The 24,128-nt window shown below is 40.6% G+C and overlaps 1 protein-coding gene across 4 annotated transcripts in view; it reads right to left on the bottom strand.

The window, feature by feature from the left end:
* Positions 1-24,128, bottom strand: part of FIG4 (FIG4 phosphoinositide 5-phosphatase) — a 179,683-nt gene that overhangs the window by 11,148 nt on the left and 144,407 nt on the right. The window contains exons 23-24 of one of the 4 annotated variants that reach the window (XM_043510794.1): positions 23,455-23,590; positions 22,314-23,423 (exon numbers count right to left, since the gene is read on the bottom strand). The exons of 2 other annotated variants lie outside the window; for them this stretch is intronic. In XM_043510794.1, the coding sequence (XP_043366729.1) occupies positions 23,391-23,423; positions 23,455-23,590 (169 nt within the window). In that variant the 3' untranslated portion in view covers positions 22,314-23,390. Of the gene's footprint in view, positions 1-16,913; positions 16,979-22,313; positions 23,424-23,454; positions 23,591-24,128 lie in introns of those variants that run through there. One more of the 4 variants, XM_043510795.1, reaches the window with a different exon arrangement.

Raw genomic sequence — 24,128 nt, 5'->3', positions numbered from 1 at the left:
AACTGATATTTCTCAAACTCTAATGAGTAAACAGCCATTTCTCTTAGACATGATGGGGTTTAGATAGCAAAATGTGTTTCATTTTGAGCACTGAGCAATCTAAATCTCATTTTTTCACCTAGCTACATCAATATGCTAAAAATATACTTAAAAACTACGTTTGTACATGCCAATGTTGATTAATAATCCCATGTTATGATCCAAATGTTTGTACTGTATTTGTTTTAGCCAATCATTTAATTTAAATCCTTTGCTCATTTTACTAACACTCTATGTGAAGAGCTACTCTGTTGAATAAGCCAAGTATTTTGCAAAAAAACTCTTAACTGAGAGCATGTTATTCACCACTTCACTGCTGGATATGTCTACATGAAGGAACTTCTGCTGTTCTAATGTCCCATCACAGCAACTGAAATTGGCAGAATCGTAATAGTTGAAGACTGAGGGAAGAGTACTTTGGACATGGGAAGGTTACTGAACAGTAATCCTGTTTGTTTCAATTGTCTTGTCTCCATAGCACTCAGCAACAGTCTTTGCACAGTGTTATGGCTTCATCAAGGAGAACACTTTCTCTAGGAAAACTACAATTAAATATGGTCTCAACATCCAAACCATTAGGCCAGATGTTCAAGGACTGAGAAGCTTGACTAAGCCTTGAGATAGAAGTAAAACCTGAAGGGCAGTTTTTAAGAAGGAGTAAGTGGTGATACATTATTGTTCAGAGAACTAGAAGAAAGGGAGTCACAAGGAAGCCACCATGACTGCTTCCATGCTGCCTGATTTTCCTCTAAACTCTGCGGATCAGCAAAAAAGGGAAAAAACCAACAACAGCACCCTCGTGCTCTGCTTCAATCCCAAGCAAATGCATCCAACCTTCCAGCTTTAGGATTAAAGGTCCTAGCAGAAGTTGGGAGACCAGTAACTAACTGCTGGAGACTTCTGCTGTTGGTTCACTTCTCAAGTCCTCCATGGAGTTCTCCTTGCCTAGAGATAGACCACTTTATGCAAAGTGCGGTTCAGCCCAGGTTCAAGGGAATGGGGAGGACAGGAGCTGCATATTCCATTCTGCCAGATGATATATGCTACTACAAACTGGTTGTTGCATTACAGTAGCATGGGCTGGAAGAGCAGCAGTTCCCAGGACTGCAGAACCAGAATAATCACTTGAAACTCCAACAACATACTGATGCCATGGCTGCAAGAAAGCAGGGTCTATGTTTTAGAACTGAAAGATGCTCAAGCAATGAGCATTTTACAAACCAAATAAAAATCAGAGAGAAGCGTCTCACCACAGTAATCATAGGAGAGGAATGTCATCATAAGAAAGACTGTTAATAGACTGAGGGATGAAAAGAAGACCGTATAGACAAAAAGTTTTCCATCGCTGAAGGAGAAATCCCTGAGACAGAGATGGAAGTGAGCTCACAGCACAAGTTCATGCAGAGCACAGACAGACCCAAAATTGAAAGATCAACCAGACTGGAATCAGAGGAGAACAATGGGGAGAATTCCTAGCCAGTGAGGAGGGGAGAGTCTTGTGTTTCTCTTTTGAAAGGGAGTCCCCACACTATTAGATATTTGTGATCAATAACTATTGAATGATCCTATCCAGAGACTGGAAACAAAAGGCCCAGATCAGCAGATAGATGGAGATTATAAAGGTATGTAAATACTTTAGGTGCAGAGACAAGAGAAGGCAGGATGGCCTGAAGAACAGACCTAGGAATTTCCATCCAAAATTTTGATGGTCAGATGCTAAAGCTGAGAGGTCAGAGGTTCAGAGTGAGATGGGCCAAGCTGTAATTGTTTTATTATTTTGTGACTGTGATTTAGACTTTTAATACTAATAAAACATTAAAATCTAAATCAAGAGAATACCATAACACACAATGTAGAAATAACTAGATTCATTACAGTATTTAACAGTGATTTGTTCAAACCAAATTTTTCAACAAACATGTAATTTAATGCATTGCTAACATGTTAAGATTGAAAACAGAATACTGCATGTGGACAATAAATTTTATTAATATAATGTTTAAATCTCAAATATGGTCATATTGCCAAAACAAATTTGAAAGAGTCCAATAAAAAAAAGATTGCAAAGCATTTTCATAGTAACCATTGTAATAAAAAGTGACTGAACAGTTCCCTGGCTAAAACAGGGATCATCTGAATGAGAAAAATAGGGATCATCCGAATGAGAATTTTTTAGAAAAAGGCCTATTTGAAATCAAGAAAGAAAACTGTAGGTACACACTCACAGTAATCCCATCACAAGCATTTTGTGCTTTGTTCCTGTGAAACTGTCTGCTACATTCTTCTGTAAATATGTGGTATACAAATGGATAAACCCACTGAACTGCAGTATAGACAAACTGAGAACTATTACTTGTATTACAATTACACCTGGAAGTCCTAAACAGGTTGAGGCCCTATTGAGCCAGCATTTCATAGCATCAGAATACTTTTCAGAGATGCTTTTTTTGTTTGTTTTTTTTGTTTGTTTTTTAAACAAAAAAAAAACACAAAGGGAAGGCTCCTGGGCTCTGCACGTTGTTGGTTCAATTAATCTAGGATATTGTATTTTATACATACAACATTCTATAGAAATACAGGTACACGTGTCCAACTCTTTGCATAAATGTATGGTTTAAGATTTGATATGTCATTTCTTATTCAGAAGTTAATGAAGACAGTCACAAAAACGGGGGACCCAGTTTTCAAATGGAGACCCTCAGTATTTAAATACCACAACAATTGACACCTTGGTATCTAAAACTAACATGGACACACAGAACCACTGAGATGACCATTCAGTGCTGGACTAGAATGTCCTGACAAGGAGCCTACAGTTGAAAATTGAATCCTAAAATTATTTTTGTAAATTTTTTTCTATGTAACTAAGTTTTTAGTACCTGCCTTTTTAAATTAACTAATTCATATTTATTAGGATCCAGATCCTCTACTGATGAAGGAATACGAGAGTGTTTTCTACACACATATAAATACCAAGACTCAAAATTTAATATTTATTGTTCACTCCCACATCAGAACATCGAAGATTCCACAGCACAAATATTTGATCAAAGTAAGATATTCTTCTACAGACTAATTCAACCTATGTATCTAGGCAAAAACCTGGAGCATTTAGAATTCATCTGACATCATGGGAACACTTTGATTTACATTGTGATTCATGTATAAACAAACTGAGTTGCATTTAATGTTACTGAACACTGTTTTAAAGAGAAAATCTTGTTCTCTCTTTGATGAGAACATGTTATAGTTTGTGATTACATTTTTAAAATTTAAAACTGAACATTAACTACTAGCAGGTCACATGCTTCATTGCTCATGTAAGCTTAGTGCTGTGATATCCAGTGTTTTAAGTGCAAATGGGTGGAAGGACCATCTGAGAAGGTTTCAGAGGGGCAGAATTTAAGGGCTTGTCTAGATAGAGAGTTAGCGCGCAGCACGCTGGGGTGTAAATCCACAGCCTACGAGCATGCTGCACACTAACCAGCTGCATGGACTCTGCAGCTGCATAATAAAAACTCCCTAGTGTGCCTTGACCTGCTCTGGGAGTAGGGAACTTTCAGTGCACAGTAGCAAGGTTCACATGGCCACTTAGTAAATAGCATGCTAAAGTGCTGTAGATTTAGATCCCAGCTTGCTGTGCATTAACTCTCCATCTAGACAAGCCCTTATCTTGGCTGCCTCCAGAAACTGAGAAGATAGCTGTGGAAGCTGGGGTTGGAAGAGTAGTGATAGTATATATTCCCCATTGGAACAGAATAGGTAAAGTCTCTCCCAGCTAGCAAACTTCATAAAAACAACAGACATTTGCCAAGAGCCCATTGAAAGGGGCCTCTCCTAGTCATCTGTAAAGAAAGCAGGCATGGACAAGAAAGCTCCAGGGAGATTTGCATAGGAGTAAAATCGATGATGTGAAAATGTCCTGACGGAAAAACACGCACACTTCATACCTTTTGTAGGCACAGCTAATTGCACACACTAGGGGCTTCAGACATCTCTCCATTCTCCATCTACAGGCTCCCTGTGTGCCACCCTCCCATCCTCCTCTATTTCAGGGACTCCCTGCAATTCCCAGCCCCATGCCAGGAGCTCTGTGTGTCTGCCTGGGAGATAGGTCACCCAGGGCGTTAACACTTTAAACTGAGGTTGCGGGGGTGGGGATATTGTTATACTGGAAGGTGTTAATGGCTGCCATGAACCAGTTCTTTGATCAATAGACAATTAGAGAAGCGGTTGCAAGTGCTGAGTCTGTTCACCTGATGCAAGTGGCTCCCCCATTGCCTCTTCTGGGTTTTCAATTTTCATCAATATCAATATGGTTCTGCCCAATGGCACCTAGAACAATCCCTGTATGTTAGAATGGATTGGATGCAGTGTTCGAAAGTTACTGTGTCACATACAAACAGAGAGAGAATTATCAAACTGAATGTAGAACCTTGCTTCAGTCAGCCAACCAGCAAATTTGCAGCTTCTGATAAGACTGTATTTTGTTTTTCTCAACTTTTAAAGAAATATCCTGTGTGCTCACTAAGATTGAACTTCTTTGCAAACACCTGCCTTTACACTTCATAGTAATACACTATACACATGTTAATGACATTGAGATGCCATTTTTAGGCAAGAGTCTTCACCACAAAACTTGTACATAGCAGAATAGTTATTTAGATATGATTTTACTCTGGATACAAATCATAAATTACAACTAAATGCTTTATATATTTTTCCCCCCCCTCTATCAGCTTTGGACATTTACAGAACATTAAAATTGGGTTAATGGCCTGAGACAAATCTACAAAAGCAAAGAAATTCACAGCTGAGTGCTGGAAAGACCCCGATACAAGTTAAACATCCTGGGAAGCCCGAGTTACGACTGCCTACGGGGCCACAACAATGGTTATGGACCTACCCCTGACATGCTCCCCCTGTCCCCAGCTTTGGAGGGCAGCCTTCTGTGTGTTCTGCAGTGCATGTGCCAGGGGAATAATCCCTCACCATATACAAGCCTTGTAGACCCCCCTTTATGCTGCTCTGGCCCTTTTATCCAGTGTATATGACATGAAGCAGATGTGAGGCCTTCACCCCATATATTTTAAAGCGAACTATAAAGAATAAAAATGCATTTGTTTTCTTTGATTCTTTGTGCTATAAAAGAAGTTCAAATGATGCTTAAAAATTTGTTTTTTTTGGATAAAAAACATAAGCCTCTACTTACTGGTTTTTGCTCAAGAACTCTTTAAGGAGTGGGGGATGTTGACATAACATGAGGGGCTGATGGCATAGTTTTTGTACCACTTCAACTATGCAAGTTTAGACCCAATACAGTTAAAGTGGTCTTGTGGGTGGGTGCAGTTATACCAATATAAAGGGACGTAGATCATCTTAGCTTACTTCTATACATCACCTATCCATTTTAGACTTGTCTACACAGATTTTATATTGCTTTAGCTATATTGGTTTCTAAATAGATTACTGCTAAAGTGGTACAAAACATAGGTAGGAAAGGCCTACATAAGCCTACAGTAGGATAGTTACAGCTCAGTAGGTTGAAACCTGAACTGCAGCTTCAGCAGCTCTCAATTGACTGGTGAGGGGATAAGTCATAAGTGAATAACATTTTGTGTTTTCCGGGATGGAAGTAGGTGTCCCTTATTTTTGTTTAACTCAAACTCCTGTCAGTCAAACAGTTGGTGTTCAGGGAGGTCTAATCCTACCCCCAACACAAAATCCAGTGAATTTTCACCAGCAGCAGGGAGATGGCAGACAGTAGGTAAGGTGACTTGGCCCTCTGGCTAATCCCAAAAGTCCATCTCTTCCCAGGCATTGTCCCAACAAGTCTCTCCTGCTCCTGGGCTTCACTGTAGACCTTCTCAGCTCTTAGTCTCTCCATTGAACAGGCAGCCCATATAGGTGGGAGTCACCCTGCTCCAGGGTCTCTTGCAGGAGCCTTCCTGCTCCCTGAAGCATTTCTTATCACCGAGCAAGGTCATTTCCTACTCAACTGACTCCTTGTTAGATTACTTCACTCATTGCCCTCACCTAGGGAAGCTAGCTAAAATTAGTACAGAGTGAGCTGAGCCCTCAACCCCCTTAAGGGTCCAGCTCACCCTGTGACAGCTGGAATAAAACTCTCTGAAAGGCTCAGTATCCATCCTCACTTAGGTGAGGCACAGGATGCACCAGGATGGGACAGAGTACCAAGACAGGACTTGTGTTAGGAAAGCATGAAAGGTCATTAACTACATTTGAAAGAATGAGGTTCTTGCTTATCTGGAGTCTAAGATTATACCCATATGTTTTAGGTGTCGCACAGTGATAATATTTCAAAGAATTTTCTGAAGAATTCACCAGCAGACTGTGCACTGATGAGAAAGTAGTCAAATAGAGTCTGAATCTTCTGGCAAAAGAGAACATGACTAGGACCTTGCTAAAGATCATGGGAACAGAGGCCAGGTCAAAAGAAAGTGTCAAGAACTTTAGTCTGGGCTAGACAATCAAAGATTAAGACAGTAAACTATGGGGAAGAAAGGAAAGGTGGAGGAAAAAAAAAAGCCTGAATTCTATGGTACAGTACTTGCCAATGGCTGGAATGAAAGGAGAGGTCAAAAGTTTGAGCATAATGCTGCAGTCTAATGTGCTGGAGACAGTCTGCTTTGCAAGATGAGGAAATATTGTCTCTTATTTGTATTAAACAAGCATCTAGGCCCCCAACTGAGTTTGGTACCTCAGTGTGTTAGGCACTGTACATAGTACATACGGTCTCTGACTTGAAGAGCTTACAATTTAAGAGAGAAAAGATAGACAAAGAGTGGGAGAACAGATAATTATTCCTACTTTACAGATGTGGAACTGAGGCACTATGGTCACAGAAGAATTTCCTGAGTTCAGTAACTCAATCACAAGATCAGCTCTTTCCTCTGGGCTATATCTGAGCTTCAGTAACACTTTTTAATATTTTAACAACCTCTCACAAAACAGGAGATGCGTATTTCATCCAGTTTAGGGGACTGGATGACAGATAAAAATTCAGTGATCTAGTTACTATTCTCTCATTTGCACTTGGGAGCTTGCATTATCAGTGAAGAATAAATCAGAAAAATACTTTCCTTTTTATAATTCATTGTTAAGGGGCTCTCTGCCCTTCCTTTCATCCTCCTTTGTCTTGAGAAACAGAAATATGGAGAGGAAGAAAAAATGATTAGGAAAATAGGTAGATTCTCTCTCTCTCTCTCTCTCCTGAGATTGACAGACTATTTACAGATAGTCTCTGTATGGTACAAAGCAGCATTCTATTTGAAAATACTGAGTGAAAAAGAGGAATTAAGCAAAGGAAGTGAGAAAAGTTACTTACCTATAAAATTACTTTTAAAATACAGTGACACCGAAACATGTGGGTCAACAGAATACCAAATAGGAAATACAGTGTTGTGTGGCAAAGCTATCAGTAAGTTTGAGAACCTAAGAGATATCTATGTACTATAAAAAGAAAAGGAGTACTTGTGGCACCTTAGAGACTAACAAATTTATTAGAGCATAAGCTTTCGTGAGCTACAGCTCACTTCCCGAAAGCTTATGCTCTAATAAATTTGTTAGTCTCTAAGGTGCCACAAGTACTCCTTTTCTTTTTGCGAATACAGACTAACACGGCTGCTACTCTGAAACCTATGTACTATAGTTACTAGAGCCACCTGTCTAGTGGTTACATTCACTCATCTTCCATTTGCTAAGCAAATACAGCAGAATCAAGAGACCATTCACCACCTTTTCCTACCATAAATGTAACATTAAAAGTAAATGTAGACGATCATTTCAAGGATATATAATCAATTAACTTATTCTGCCTCTTAACAACAGAAGAAAGCTTAGCAACTGGCAGGACTCTAATTTATTCAAAGCTGACAATTCAATAATAATCTTATCTTCAGTGTAACTATGCGGCAGTGATAATAGGCAATGTTTACTCAGCAAACATAAAAATGATTGTTTTCTAATCTCCAAGAAATGGAGCACTGTGCTAATAAACCTATAGATCTTAAAAATACAAAGTACTGAAGACACACAAAATTGCTCTGAAAAATTAAGTAAAATCATTCAAGGCAACTAGGTTGTAATTTTAATGAAGTATTGGATATAAAACTCATTGATTTGTTCTTACCACTATACTTTAAAGTGGTACTGTCACATTAAAAATAATGTTTTTGAAACGTCTTATCTAGATTATTATTAGAATAATTACTAGATTATTATATAGATTAGAAAAAAGTCTACAAGATTTAGACATAGCCTGGACATCAGGACCCTGAGAGAGGTCCGAGTTGAAGATAACATGTAGATTACAGGTTTCAGTGACAGGCAGGGTGGTGGTGTTGTCCACAATTATTGAGAAAGGAGCTAGCACAGAGGGCTTGAGGAGGAGTAAGTAGATTAAGAGGTTTGTTTAATGATGTTGATGTTGAGCTGACATCTACACATTCCCAAGAAGATGTCAGAGAGACAGACGGAGATCTTAGCTTAAACGACAGATCTGGAGCAGAGAGTTAGATCTGTGAACCATCAGCATAGAGATGGTAGTTGAATTTGTTTCCAGATGAGATTACACAGATAAAATGCAGATAGAGAAGAGAAAGGGATTAAGGACAGAGCCCTGTGGAACCCCCACTCTGCTCCCATACAGTGAGTGGAAGTGAGGAAATGGAGCATGTTGGTGCTGAAAGCTTTAGTACTGAGTGCTTGGATTCCAGTGTGTGGGTAATAGTGGGAAGGATACTGATTTTTTTTCAAGAGGTGGAATCATCACAGAGAAACGCTTTTGTACCGAGGCATCAGCAGGACCTGGGCCTTGAACTGCCTCCTAACTTAGATCTACTCTATGATGGGAGATCAGTCTATGGTCACTATGGGAGTGATGCTCCTTCCCTCTTTTCTCCTCAGGGAGAATTGAGCAAAGGAGGACAAAGAAGCTCTGGCTGACAGCAGTTGAGGAGTGGAAATCTTGATGCTGAATGAGCCTGGGAGCTCACTGAAGACCCTTGGCTTATCAGAGCACTTGCAGAAGTGGTCCAGTCTAGTTTGATGGTCTACTTCCACTCTCAAAACATTGAGGGCCTCATGGATCTCATGAGACGTTATTGACAGAATCTCTAACCGTATAGATCACTGTTGCACCCACTGTTATATATTTGCAGCAAATATTGTACAAAGGTTTTCGTGTGAGGTGTCTATGGGAAGGTTATGATTATGCTATCTGTATATGTGTATCATTTTTGTAGCTGAAGTTATGAATATTGGCTCTATACTGTCTGTATTTCAAACTTATGCTATGCTTGTGGGTGACACCCCAGACAAGTTGGTGTCAGCTCTGCCTAGCCTGCTTGATGGCCCATTAAAGACCATCAGCTATACAACTGACCCACTGAGAGAAGGCAGACACACCTTGTGACTCAGCAAGGTATGCAGAGACCTGCCTATGGACAGAACTCTAAAGTTTTTCTATGCCATGTGCTAGATAGCATGTCCTTGGGACAAAAAGAGACCACATGGCAAGAGACCATAAAAAGCTGCAGCAGCTCTTCCGTCTTGTCTTCAATCCTGCTTCATACCTCTGAAAGGACTTTGCTACAAACTGAAGCTTTGAACAAAGGACTGAATGACCCATCCCAGCTGTGGATGTACTCCAGAGACTTAATTTGAACCTGCAGTTTATTCCATCACTGCTACAAGCCCGAACCAAGAACTTTGCCATTCCGTATGTAATTGATTCCATTTAACCAATTCTAGCTCTTATCTGTATCTTTTCCCTTTTATAAATAAACCTTTAGATTTTAGATTCTAAAGGATTGGCAACTGCGTGATTTGTGGGTAAGATCTGATCTGTATATTGACCTGGGTCTGGGGATTGGTCCTTTGGGATTGAGAGAACCTCTTTTTTCTTTTACTGGGGCATTGTTTTCATAAACATTCATCCTCATAACAAGTGGCACTGGCGGTGATACTGGGAAACTAGAGTGTCTAAGGGAATTGCTTATGTGACTTGTGGTTAGCCAGTGGGGTAAAACCAAAGTCCTCTCTATCTGGCTGTTTCGTTTGCCTTAGAGGTGGAAAAACCCCAGCCTGGGGCTGTAACTGCCCTGTTTTAAGCAATTTGTCCTGAATTGGCACTCTCAGTTAGAGAAGTCCCACCAGAACCAGCATTGTTACACCTCAGTAAGAGGAAAAGCTTCAGGAGAGGTTCCCTTGCTTTTGGGATCCTTTTTGTAAAGGAGCAGCATGTAGAGATGTTGCATGGCATACTTTGAGGCTTCTTTGAGGCAGAAAAGGCACTTTGAGAGTCCATCATGAATGGGAATAGCTGCCTTGCAGAAGGGATAGGATTTGAATCCTAGAGATTTTGACTTGTCCTTGTCAAGGCAATCCAGTGGCAGGAAACTTCGCAAACTTGAAAACTTTCCCTTTTCTTCTTTTTGCCAAAAGGTTAAGAATATATAACTCTAACTACATTAACTGTAGTTTGAAAACAAAGTAATTAGAGAGAAAATCTCACAGTGAGCGGAGAAGCAGATTCTGCAGGTGTTCTGTCTCTCAACCATGGGCAATAAGAAGGAACTGAAAGGCAGTTGCAGGCACTCCATCTTTTATGGTCTCTGCTACACAATGCTGGAGGGCATGAAGAGTGCAGGCATGGCTCTAATGGACACTACTATTTAAAAAGATTCTGCTCTTGCATGTATGGGCACCAGAATTGGAATAAATATGGACAATCACTCAGAAACAACCACCACATATATACTGTTTAATTGTATTCAAATAAGAAAACAGAGGCCAAATTTTGCACACTGAAATCAGAAGAAAAAAACCTGTAAATAGCATTCAAAAGATAATACCAAATCATAAGTGGCTCTGCATACAGTCACAATTTCTAAGGCTTTGCACTGTTTCCTAATTATATTTAGTGAAACTTAATTATGGTTCATCATTCCTCTTCCATCTAATAGAGCAAAATAACGTGAGGACTACCATGTATATTCAAGAGCTCTGACATATCCTTCAAGCCTAGGATTGCTCAAGGTTTTATTACCGCACCAAGAATGTTATGGATTTGTTTCGTCCTATTGGTGCTAAGCAACTTAGTTACTGCATTGCTTACAAAAAGCAAGAACAAATGCATGTTTTCTTTATCCCTTCATTAGTGTGATGAGGAGTTCTGAGGTTAAGAATAAACATTAAGTTGTAACATTTATAGAATAAACATTCTCATAGAACTATTTCCTAAACTGCAATTTTATCTTTGATAATTAGAAAACATTACCATAATATTCACAATATCCTTTATAATTAATAAAATAACTCCTGTTACAACTGCAATAATATTTAATTACAAAGAACACTGAAGTTTTTGGGGTTGATTCCAATTCCTTAGCTTTAAAAAAAAAACCCACAATGATATGGTTCATTAGCTCAATTTTTTTATGCAATAGCTTAATGAAAAAGCCTTTCAACTTTTGAGGACTGCTTTCAAATAACTGCTTCTGATTGAAGCAAAAGGGAAGACTACCTATCTGTAGGTCTGTTTCTTTGAAGGTATTATCTCAGAGAATTGTCACTTTTGCAGTTTGTATGGAAAGTTTATTGACCTTCTTAGGAACAGCTGTTGAAGTTCAGCATTTACTGCAGCTCTGCATTTTTTGTATAGCCCTAATGCAGTGCATATTTTAATGCAAGGATTGTATGGATATTTGTTTCCCACATAATTCAGAAACTAATCTAGAAGGCTCTATGGACTGAGGACATGGAACACTAATGGCAGCCACTCAGTGAACACAAGTCTCTCTCACACTCAGCTTTTACTGCTGTAAAGATGTCAAAAAGCTTTAAAGCTACTTTGTTGTGTGCTCAGAGCACAAGACATGATAAAAGTTGTATGAAGATGGTATCTTCTAATTAACTGTTTTCTGCGGTTTCATATGAGACATAGGTGGACATAGGTGTAGATCACAAAACTTCTGTACAACTCAGCGTGATTGGATTCTCTCACCAAGAGAGGGGCAGGACTGAGGCCATGTCTACGCTACAGAGTTAAGTCAACTTAAGTTATGTCGATGATCGTAAGTTACTTTAATAACATCAGTTGTACATGTCCACACAACGCTCATTGTGTTAGCGGAGTGTGTCCACAGTCATTGTTCTTGCATTGACAGAGCAGTGCATTGAGTAGCTATGTCACTGTGCAACTCGCCACCCTATGCTGCTGGGAGCTCTGAGAATGGGGACATGCTTGCCATCCCATGATGCAGTTTTCCATCCCATAATTCCATGGGCTTCCTACTTCATTTCATGCTGTTTTTCAACAGCCCTTGTAAACCATGCTCCACCATCTCTGCCTGACAGCATGGATCCTGAACTGCTGACCAGTCTGCTGATGAGCATTATGAACACAATAAGGCTGGTCCTGCAATATTTAAATGAGCTGTGAAACAGAGACTAAATCGGTGCTTGATCTGCTGCCTGCCATGGAAACAAATAATTCAAGATTGCTGGCAGCATTCACGGAACAGCTAGCCATGATAAGCCATCAGTACTGGGTTCAGGATACAAGCACTGTGTGGTGGGATTGCATTGTGATGCACGTATGGGATGACTAACAGTGGCTGAAGAACTTTCGGATATACAAATCCACCTACCTGGAACTATTTGTGGTGCTCGCTCCAGCAATCCAGTGCAAGAACACCAGAAAAAGAACTGTCTTCAAGGTGGAAAAGCAAATGGCAACTGCTGTGTGGAAGCTGGCAACTCCAGACTGCTACTGGTCAGTTGCGAATCAGTATGGAGTTGGGAAGTCCACCTTGGGTGTTGCGGTGATGCAAGTGTGCAGGGCCATTAATTGCCTTCCGCTCTGAAGGACTGTGACTCTCAGTAATGTGCAGGAAATAATTGATGGCTCTGAGGCAATGGGATTCCCTAACTGTGGCGGGGCGATAGATGGAATGCACATTCCAATTTTGGCCCCTAACCATTTTGTGATGTAATACATCAACCAAAAGGGCTACTTCTTCATGGTCTTGCTGGTGCTGGTGGATCACTGAGGCCATTTCATTGACATCAGTGCCGGGTGGTATGGGAAGGTGCATGATGCATGCATCTTTCGGAACACTGGACTGTACAGAAAGCTGCATGCTGGGACTTTCTTTCCAGACCAGGCGATTCCAGTGGGGGATGTGGAAATTCCCAGTGATCTTTGGAGACCCCGCCTGCCCCTTGCTCCAATGGCTTATGAAGCTTTACACCAAGAACCTAGACAGCAGCAAGGAGCGCTTCAACAACAGGCTCAGCAGGTGCCGAATGACCAGTGAACATGCCTTTGGCCAACTAAAAGGTCATTGGTGCTGTCTTTTTGGCAGGTTAGAGCTAAATGAAAAATATATTCTCATGGTCATTGCAGCCTGCCTTACTCTGCATAATATTTGTGAAGCAAAGGGGGAAAAGGTTCCCCAGCGGTGGACCACAGATGCTGATCAGCCGGCTGCTGATTTTGAGAAGCCAGATACAAGGGTGATTAGAAGGGTGCAGCAGGAGGCTATGTGAATCAGGAGGCTTTAGAGGAGTATTTTAACAATGATTCCCAGTAATGTCTCTATGCGATGCATTCGGCAAGGCAATGATTACTTGCTACCTTGAATTACCCCTGTAGTACGTCCTTCCTGAGCATTAATTATAGTGAGCAAATATTCTTACTTATAGTCACTGTGTTTCAAAGTTAGCACTGACTGATGTGTGTATGTGTCACCAATGAATATTCATTGTATTTCAAAGACCCAAGTTTAATAACAGAACAAAATACAATTTTCTGGTCAAACAGTGGACCTGACAACAAGGAACACTTTCGTGGATAGGGCTCTCACAGCTGAGTTCAACTCCACAGTCATTGGGAAACCAAACCAGTCTCTAGGCATTGAGTGCACAGGGTACTGGGAATCAGAAACATGTTAGGAATATGGTGGGGGAGTTTGGGGAGGGCATGAACCAGAGTTCTGTAGTGGTTGCAGGGCAGTTGTACACCAATGTGCTCAGTTTGAAGGATAATGAGGGACCTCTTCATTTCTGCCTGGCCTTCCAGGAGCTTTATCATCTGCTCCTGCCTGTGTCCTTTCCTGGCTATCCAGCCTCAGTCTTTCATTAATTGTCTCCCTCCACACTCTTGTATTGCCATGTGCTGCATCTGTTGACTGCAGCACTTTGTGAAACATATCCTCCTTACTCCTCCTGGTTTGCCACCTTATCTGATAGAGATGTTTCACCAGTGTGGAGGAGCAGTTTCTCAAAAGCACATCTGTAAAAGCCAAAGAACAATGAACAAAAAGACAGTATTGTGAGTGTGCTCACAGCCGTGAATCACAAAAGTTACGCAAACTTCTTTCTCACTATATCTTGGTGAGTACACAGGTCAGCGCAAGTCCAAAATACGGTGAGTTTGCGGGGGTGGCAAGGGGGAAATGGGCAAGAAGGAACAAAGGGTAGTTTGTGAAGGGGGTTACTACAAGCAGCTAGGGAGACTATTCTGAATATTGGTACCCTTTTTCACAGGCGAGGGTAATCAAACCCGATATCTCATTCCTAAGGATAAACCAGGATGTAAGGATGCATCTCCTGCATGCATGTGGCTTCAGGCTGGCTCCTTATATGGCTCAACTCATGCGTGCTATTCTGGGTCCTGCAAAAATAATTGCCAGGTGGCGCAGCAAAGTTTCCTACAGCAGGGACAGAAACAAGGCAGCTCTGCCAAGAAACCTTCAGCAGAGGATTGCAGAATACATACAGGAAAGTTTCAGAGACCTCTACGAAGGATTCCTGGGACATCCCCGTGTATATTAACACTGTGTAGATGGACAGGCTCTGCTATTAATTTCTGTTCCTTATTCCCCCTCTACCATATAAGAAAGTAAATGAGAGCTCAATCTGCTCTTACTGTGCAGTATCAAAGCAAAATGAGCACTTACCGGAACTCCCCTCTCCTATATCCTGTCCACCAGTGCCAGAGTGCTGGGACAGGCTAGACCCCTCCAGAGTGGAAAAGAGATCCTGACTCGCCACACCACTGGATGATTCTGTCGTATGCTCCACATCATCCTCCAGTTCCACTTCCTCATCTACCACTTCAAAGTGGACTCCGCTGGCCACTGCCTCCAGTCCCCATGAAGTATCCATGAGGCTCTTGGTGGTGGTGGAGGTGGGGTCACCACCGAGGATGGCATGCAGCTTCTTGTAGAAACAAGATGTCTTCGGCACTGCACCAGAGTGTGGTTGGCCTCCCTTGCCTTCTGATATGCCTGCCTCCGCTCCTTGATTTTAGCACAGCACTGCTGAGAGTCCCTCTCATGCCCCTTCTGTATCCCACTAGCAATTAGCCAGTAATTATTAGAGTTCCTACAGCTGGAGCGAAGCTGTGATTGCACAGCCTCCTCTCCCCATAGACTCAGCAGATCCAACAGCTCTGGTGTGCTCCATGCAGGAGAGCATTTGCTGCAGAAAGCCAGCATGGTCAGCTGGGAAGATGCTGTGTGAACTGTGCACGCTGAGCAAATGGGAAGAGGAATTTCAAAAATTCCTGGGACATTAAACTGGAAAGGGGTGCATACCTGTCTACCTTCAGGGCAGCGGAATTCAAACTGCTGACCAGAGCGGTGATGATGGGCATTGTGGGACACCTCCTGGAGGCCAATAAGAGTGACATAAGCAAGCGCAGTGTCTACACTGATGTTGCATCAGTGAGTTGCAAAAAGCCCTACGCCACGCATCGAGGTGGTTTTATGATGTCAGCATAGCAGGGAAGTTACATCGACAGGAGGAACATTTCAGTGTATATATCTCCACTGTTTTGGCGATGAAAGGTGACTTTTGTCGACAAAACTATGTAGTGTAGACAAGGCCAGAGTTGCATACGGATATCATGTAGAAGACGCCCAAGGAAAGTCTTATACTATGCGTGTGCGTACACACACAGACACACACTCACACAAACTAGGCCTGACTCTCTTCTCAAACTGATGTAATGCCATTGACTTAAATAAAGTTACTCCTGAGTTGTACTGGTGTTAGTGAGAGGATAAGATATTTTTTAAACAATAAAATTAAATGTAGATAATAAAGCAAGACTAATTATCCAAGGACTTTAGGTCTGCCTGACAAAGCTGTGACCAACTCATAAAATCAGACTTTAGAAATTAAATGTATACATGTGAGATTGGTAGAGACAAGTACCTAATAGGAACATTAAATTCAACCCCCTGCTCAAATCTCTAGTCCATCAGTGCCAGATCCATGCATTAAGAAACCAGCCCACACTATTGAGGCACTCTGTACCTTGAAGCAGCCCCTTAAAGATCCCTTACCCACCCATCCTATAATTATGATATATTTCATACAAAGCATGCCACGTAAGATATCATATGAAAGGTCATGATCTGCTGAAACCTATTGTTTTGTCCAAATATGTATATCATTAATGTGTATGAAGTTATGAGATTTTACTGTATGGTGGTTACTAAAATATGTACATTTGAGAGTTTCTACTGCTAGGTGATCTACTCCCAGGAGGGTGTAAAGTGACCATTAATCAGCGGGGGAGTTGTAAACAAGGGATTTACAATACTGTAAGAAGGCTGCACTAACATCACACACTGGCGGATTGCTCAACTCTGTGACTCAGCAAAGCTCACCAGGATGTGTCTAGGCTAGACATATGGACTGAGGATATAAAATAGGGGACAGTGGCATCATGCTTTTTCCTTTTTCCTCCCCCATCTATGCTGGAAGCAACAAGAACACTGGGAAGACAGATCTGAACTGAGGAGACTGGTTCCTGGCTTAAAGGGGAAGCCTGTGTATTAAGAACTAAAACTTACCTGTAACATCCAGTGGGGTGAGAAAAGCTGCTTGATCCAAATACTGCCTAGTGTAATAAGGTTTAAGATTTAGACTGTGTGCTTACCTTTTACTTTCTTAGGCACAAAAGGTCAGAGATAGTTACCAATCACTTAAAAGTTACCTTTCTGTAGTTAATAAATCTGTTATATTTCATCTAAAACAGTGTGTTTTGTTTGAAGTGCTTGGGAAATCTCTGCTCAGTTTACAAAGACTAGTGAGTGTCCTCTCTACATCAAGGGATGGGGAGACAGGGTAATACACTTACACTGGTCAGGCTTCTGACCAGGGTAAGATGGTACAGTTCTGGGGTGCAAGGCTGGGGAGATTTGCTGATGCTTTTCTCTGAGTGATTCATGAGTGGCTCAGGAAGCATTCACGCAAGTTAGCTGGATGTGGGGCTCCACATGCTGTTGTGCTAAGTGATAAGAGCACCTGGAGGGGTTTGCTGCTTATTACTAGCAAAGCCTTGCGAGAGAGAGAGCCCTGGCTAGAGGGTTAAGAGGTTGTACCACACTCAAATCTCTAATCCATCAGTGCCAGATCCATGTGTTAAGAAACCAGCCCACATTACATTATGAAGTAGAATGCTACAGACAATATACTACTTGTTGCCCTTAGATTCTTGTTCCAGGCTAGAAGACAAGTCTAGTGTAGAACAGTCTCCAAGCCAAGACCTTGTATCTGACACAGCTATAGAGGGAAAGTTTTATAAGAAAGTTTTGGGTACTGTATCTTTGAATTTCCTTATTTTTAGATGTTTGGGTTTCTTGCAAATTTAACCTTCACTGTGGTTTTGCTTCCTGGACTTTTTTTTTAAAAACTACATTATTGCTTCAAGTTTCAGATATATATCCTCAACCTTAAATTCACATTAATACATTTTTTGCCTAGGGTTTCTGACATTTGGTGTATTTGTATGGTAAAAGGCAACAGATTACAAAAGTAGGCATGCTTGCATCCTTCCATAAATATATAGAGATTTTAGGATATTAAATACAATATTGATATTCACTTCTGCAAGATGTTCAGAAACATTCTGTAATTTGCTAATGTGACAAGACCTTGTGGGATACCCAGCAGGTGGATGTAGTAAAACTGGGAAGGGAAGGTGTGAGAATCTGTTTTCTGTCAGCTAACAAGAACTTTATCTACTATGGTGAGTTTAATAATGTAGAGTACAGTAAGATGTGATAAAGATCTACAAGAGCTATTTTCTAACAGTTTCCTGAAACAAGGCTTTCACTAGCTGCATGCTAAATTTCTTCCAAAAGGAAAGGAAGAAATCATGCTGAAGATTTATGGTCTGAGTAACCTAGCTCTGTTTATATTAAACTAAAATTTTATTTCCTTTGTGATTTATAGGCTCTGTATGGAGGACAGATTCTTACTTTCTTGACTACTTCCAGTTATCTCAAAGTGTTTTTGTTCAAAACTGTGTTCCCCAACAAGAGTGATGGCAAGGAATGATTAGAGCAGATTCTGAAAAATACTACATAACTTTTTTAGTACTGAAATTTCACATACATGAGATAAAAGATTACCAGGATTGTGGGATGTATGGGGGAGATCCTTTTTAGACCCTCTAAAATCTAACTATGACAATGAGAGAAGAGTTTCTTGAAACAATCAGACCAAATAAGCCAATGCAATTAGCTACATACCAGAATTCCATATTGGTTATATCTAACCCTCCTATTAGAGATGTGAGAATAATCCAAGAGTTTGAGTCCAAAGTATTTTACTTTTAAAATACAATTCTTACGTATTGCATTCATCTTTGCAGAAGACTCCATTCGTAGAAGGAAGGCTGATCATTTCTCTCATCTTAAGCTACTCTAAATACTATATTTGCCTTTCAAAATAATTCATATTAACCTCATTCTCCAACTTCCCAAACACTGTTAAGTACAACAGGTTTATGAGTATTTCTTTTTTCTTGCATCCAAATGGAAAGTCTTCAGAATTGCTTTGATAATGGCACTATATAAGAACTTCATCTCTCTGAGAATATTTTTATGGTCTAATGACACATCAACTTTATTTTACTTGAAGTCAGTTAAGCTCCACTTCAATTATGGACTTTCGAGAGCCATCTTTCTCACAATCTGTTGCTTATAAACCAAATAAAATCTGACACTTGGATGCTCTTGCTATTTCAACTGTATGCTCTATGAGGTTAGTATCCTCTGCACAAAAACCCCTCCTGTCTCAAACCTGCAACTCAACAGTAGAACACAAAAAGGAAACTACCTTCTTCTGGAAGTGAAGAGAAATAACTTTTCAAGAACCGATACAAGTCAACATTTCCCTCAAAAAAATATTAAATGCAATGAAAATTTGATAAAATGAGATTTATTGTAAAAAACGTGCAGCAGAGAAAACACACAGAAAATAAAAGACTATTTGTTTAAAAAGTGATCCTACCTAAGGGCTTAAATATTTATTACAAAAATGCCCCCCTCACCTCAGCAGGTAAGGGGATGTCTGATAGGCTCAACTCTAGGGTCTTGAGAGAAGGAGGGATGGGAAAGCTGCTCTGAAGGTTTTCCTGCTCCTGTTGTCCAGAACATTGTACCTGGAGGGGATGAGGAAGAGTAGGAGAACTCTCTACCTTTTTCCAGGAGAAGCTATCATGCATGGGGGAATACTGTCTCATATAACCTTCTCTTTTCAGAGCTCCATAGTATAGGGAACACACTTTAATCTCTGAAAGAATGGAATGACTCATATTTAGCCTCTGATTCACTATGACCCCCAGATCCCTTTCTGAAGTACACCTTCTTAGGCTGTCATTTCCCATTTTGTATGTGTGCAACTGATAGTTCTTTCCTAAGTGGAGTACTTTGCATTTGTCCTTATTGATTTTCATCCTGTTTACACACGAACTAGGGGGTCACCAAATGAAATTCAAACCCCTCCAAGCGTGGTATCATTCGCATACTTAAGTGTATTCCCATGCCATTATCTAAATCATCACTGAATATATTAATAGGACCAGAACTGATCTGTGCTGAACCCTCTTGATATGCCTTTCCAGCTTGACTGTGAACCATTGATAACTCTCTGGGAACTGTTTTCCAACCACTTATGTACCAACCTTATAGTAGCTCCATCTACTTTGTTTATGAGAAGGTCATGTGAGACAGTATCAAAAGCCTTACTAAAGTCAAGATATACCACCCCTCTGCCTCTTCCACCTTATCCACAAGACTTGTTATCCTGTCAAAGAAAGCTATTAGGTTGGTCTAATATGATTTGTTCTTGATTAATCCATGCTGTTAACCATCATCTTATCATCTAGGTGTTTGCACACTGATTGTTTAATTATTTAATCTATTATCTTTTCTTGCAGAATACCATCTCAGCAGCCCCTTCTCCTATATACCGAAGGGACACTCTTGCTTAAGCACTGCAGCTGAAAGCAACTGTTGCCATGTGACATATTCTTTTGCAATCTCAGTGGCCTCAAAGTTTTCTTGATCTGTGATCATTCTTTTCTAGTGTACTCTACAGAGGACAAAAGATAAATCTCTTTCTCAAGTGTCGTATGCTTTAGTGTTGCCAGCTCTTGTGAGTCCTGAGGTATTTGGGCTCTCTCAAAGCCCCAGCTCCTGGAGTCAAGCAATTACATGACAATCTCAACTTTCCTTCAAAACCAAAAATCTTATTTCTAGCCCTCATGGTTGGTAAGGCAAGCTTGAAAGTAAAAGAACAGAATACAAAATGTGCTATTTTAAAAATCTCATGATTTTTAAGTCAGCATCAAGACCTTTGGAGCCTCACATTTTTTGAATACTCGTGGCGGCAATACATCAGAGAATGGTTTGTAGTTACTTTAATTTTTTTTTTTTAAACAGAGTCCTAAAGTTTCCAAATATTTCAAATCTCATTCTCATCAAAACATAGCCTTTGCAACTACTGTCATCCTTACTGAATATTTAGTATTTTAAAAACCCATTTATATATTTAAAAAAAAACATTTATATGCACAAGTTTATGCACTGGCATACAAGGTTTTTTGTTGGTCTACTTGAAGATACTTTAAAAAAATGCTTCAGACAAATGCTTTACTGGTTACTTAGAGACAAGTTAATAAATACAACAATATTAGGTCTTCTTGTCATTCAGTCTTATGAAATATAAGTGACCCATAGTTTATTGGTCATAACTGCACTGCTAGCATACAACAAAGCCGAATATCATTTTGGACAAAATATTATTCTGTGCTGAGTGAAACCTTGTTATGGGTCGAGTGAAAACTCAGATTGACAGGTATCAACTCACCCTTCAATTAACATAATTATATGCAAAAGCTCCCATTTAAGAAAAAAACGTGTATGCGAACTAGCTTTTGGCTCACTAATGTTTTGGGTAGGGGGATGTGTGGGATGGAAGAGAACACACAAAAACTGAGGACAGACAAGAAGAGAGAGAGAGAGGGAGAGTCAAGAGAGCCAAGAGGAGCCTGTAAGCACAGCATGACCCTGGAACACCTAGAGAGAGCTCATGGGTCTGATGTTGGCTAAAGAGATTTGGGAACTGTAAGCTCAGAAACTGTTCCTTTTTGTTCTTGGTTCTTTCTGCATTCAGAGACACAGGGCTTTGTACATTCCTTTTACATAAATATGACTGCATCGAAGAAATCCCAGACTCCATCAATTTCTACTTCCAACTGGAACATCCCCAGGGCCCCAAACTTTGACAAGCCACTCAGGCCTAAAAGAAGCAACAATAATTTAAATGCAAAATCTTGTTGTCAAGAAGCCAGCCACTACACAAGACTCTTCCTAAATTTAAAAGTAAGCTCCAGTTCTCAACTCAAGACACACCAGGGGGCTGCACCTCATTTTACAAATGGGGCAAGTGGGGAACTCTGTTATATAAAAATCGAAAAAATTTATAAGTAAACTTACAAACCTGTTCACATCATCTTAGTTTTACAAGTACAAGTTTTACAAGTGAACAAATTGGAGAGAGTCCAGCGGAGGGCAATGAAAATGGTTAAGGGGCTGGGACACATGCCTTATGAGGAGAGGCTGAGGGAACTGGGCTTATTTAATCTGCAGAAGAGAAGAGTGAGGGGGGATTTGATAGCAGCCTTCAACTACCTGATGGGGGTTCCTAAGAGGATGGAGCTAGGCTGTTCAAAGTGGTGGCCGATGACAGAACAAGGAGCAAAAGTCTCAAGTTGCAGTGTGGGAGATTTAGGTTGGATATTAGGAAAAAAACACTGGAATGGGTTACCTAGGGAGGTGGTGGAATCTCCATCCTTAGAGGTTTTTAAGGCCTGGCTTGACAAAGCCCTGGCTGGAATGATTTAGTTGGGGTTGATCCTGCTTTGAGAAGGGGGTTGGACTAATGACCTCCTGAGGTCTCTTCCAACCCTAATCTTCTATGATTCTATACAGGCTGCATGAAAGCGGCACAGGGAATTAGAGCAGCAGCATGGCTTTGAGGGGCTGGAACCTAGACCAGTGGGCATGCCTGGGTTCCCCCACCTCCTATTAGCCACTGGGGAAAGTGGCCTAGACTTTGAGGCACCCCAGAAGGAAAGAAAGAACTGAACCCATTAGTGGCCCAGCACAAGAGCTGGGGCCTGAAACCCCTAGAGAGGGCGAGGACATTGCCTCCGGGGGAAGCCCTGGAATACGGCTTGACACTAGGGCTGAGACCAATGATAGACTATGGGACTAACTGAGGACCTAAGCCTAGGGAGGGCTACAAGGAGAGAAAGTGCAGGTCCGCATACACTCGACCATAGGGTGCTCATGAGAGGTGAGTGCATCCCACTATAGACAGCAATTTTATTTTTGAACAGATTTCATTTCCCTTGCAAATTACTTTCTCTCACTTAATTTTTAACTTTTGCAGTATCAAAGACTATTCTCTGAAACTGAGTTTAGCATCTCTAGCTAATTTTATTTCAAAGTTTAGAGGCGTCGCCCACTTCAGAGTTCTGCACTATCTTCTGAAGGCAAGAATGTCCAAAAGTAAAATTTTTTTAGCATCAAGGTAAATCAGCAAGTGTCTATATGGGGAAAGGTCTTTAATACAAAGGTGGGCTGTCAGCATAAGTTTTCTTTATTTTTAAGAAAAAAGAAAGTGTGATGCTACCAGACCAAATTTCAGCTCTTGCCAAGAGTGCAGGCATTAGCTAAGAACTGACAAACTCATAGCTGGAAATCAGACCAGTTCAAAATAGGTATTAATCTTACAAGAATTATTTAGTGATTAGACTTGATGAAATGCTTGTAAGTTGCTGCATGCATTAACCTCACTTGTAATGTCTGTATTCCATGCTATAAAGAAATATGTAAATTTTTGCTTTATAACTTTGAAAATGTTTGCTCTGCACTTGTGAAGCCAGATGGGAAGTGTGTTTCCTCTTCCCATCCACCCTGAAGAAGTATAAAAATCATAGGAGCCACCAAGGATCATCAGAATACACAGAATAACCCTACTGCACCCATGGTGAAGTATGTTCAGAAGGCCTGTGCCCATTCCTTTGAATGCTAGAAGAGTTACATAAAAATAGTTAATGTGAAGATTTTTCATCCCTTTGCTGTGTGAACTCTCACATGGCCTGAGAAACCACACTGAAGTCAGAGATCCCCAGGGCTTATCACCTGGGTCCACCCTGAAAGAGAATTTGAATTGACAGGTCTCTACAACTCTATCATTCTTAGGATTTAGATGGTAACTCATTTGAATATCTATGTTTGCTTGCTTTAACCAGTATGTAACTATTTCTCTTTTCTAGTTACTAAACCTTCAAATAGTTTATTACAGGATTGGTAAGGGTGTTGTCTTTGGTGTAAGACTTAGGGTACCAAGTGAACTGGGGTAAGTGACTGGTCTGTTGGGACTGGAAGCAACCTGAATGTGATGTGATATTTGGTGTATGTGACCATTTATCAGTAAGTCCAGTTTGTCTAGGTGACAAGATAGACTGGAGAGTCCCAGGGGAGTGACTGTGACTCCATGCTAAGATTGTTAAAGTGATCTAGGAGCTCACATTTGTTACTGGCTTGGTAAAATCTAATGATAGAACGTACCTCCAGTTTGAGGTATTGGCCATTTTTGACACTCTGCCGTGAGCACTCAGTAGTGAGCCATTCCAGACAGTGTGACAGAAAATAATTAATATTTTTAAATCCAACTGTTTTAATGAAGTA

The sequence above is a fragment of the Dermochelys coriacea genome, chromosome 3 (genome assembly GCF_009764565.3).
Source record: "Dermochelys coriacea isolate rDerCor1 chromosome 3, rDerCor1.pri.v4, whole genome shotgun sequence".
Lineage (NCBI taxonomy): Eukaryota > Metazoa > Chordata > Testudines > Dermochelyidae > Dermochelys > Dermochelys coriacea.
Note: the sequence above shows the minus strand (reverse complement) of the source record. Positions and strands in the feature narration are given on the sequence as shown.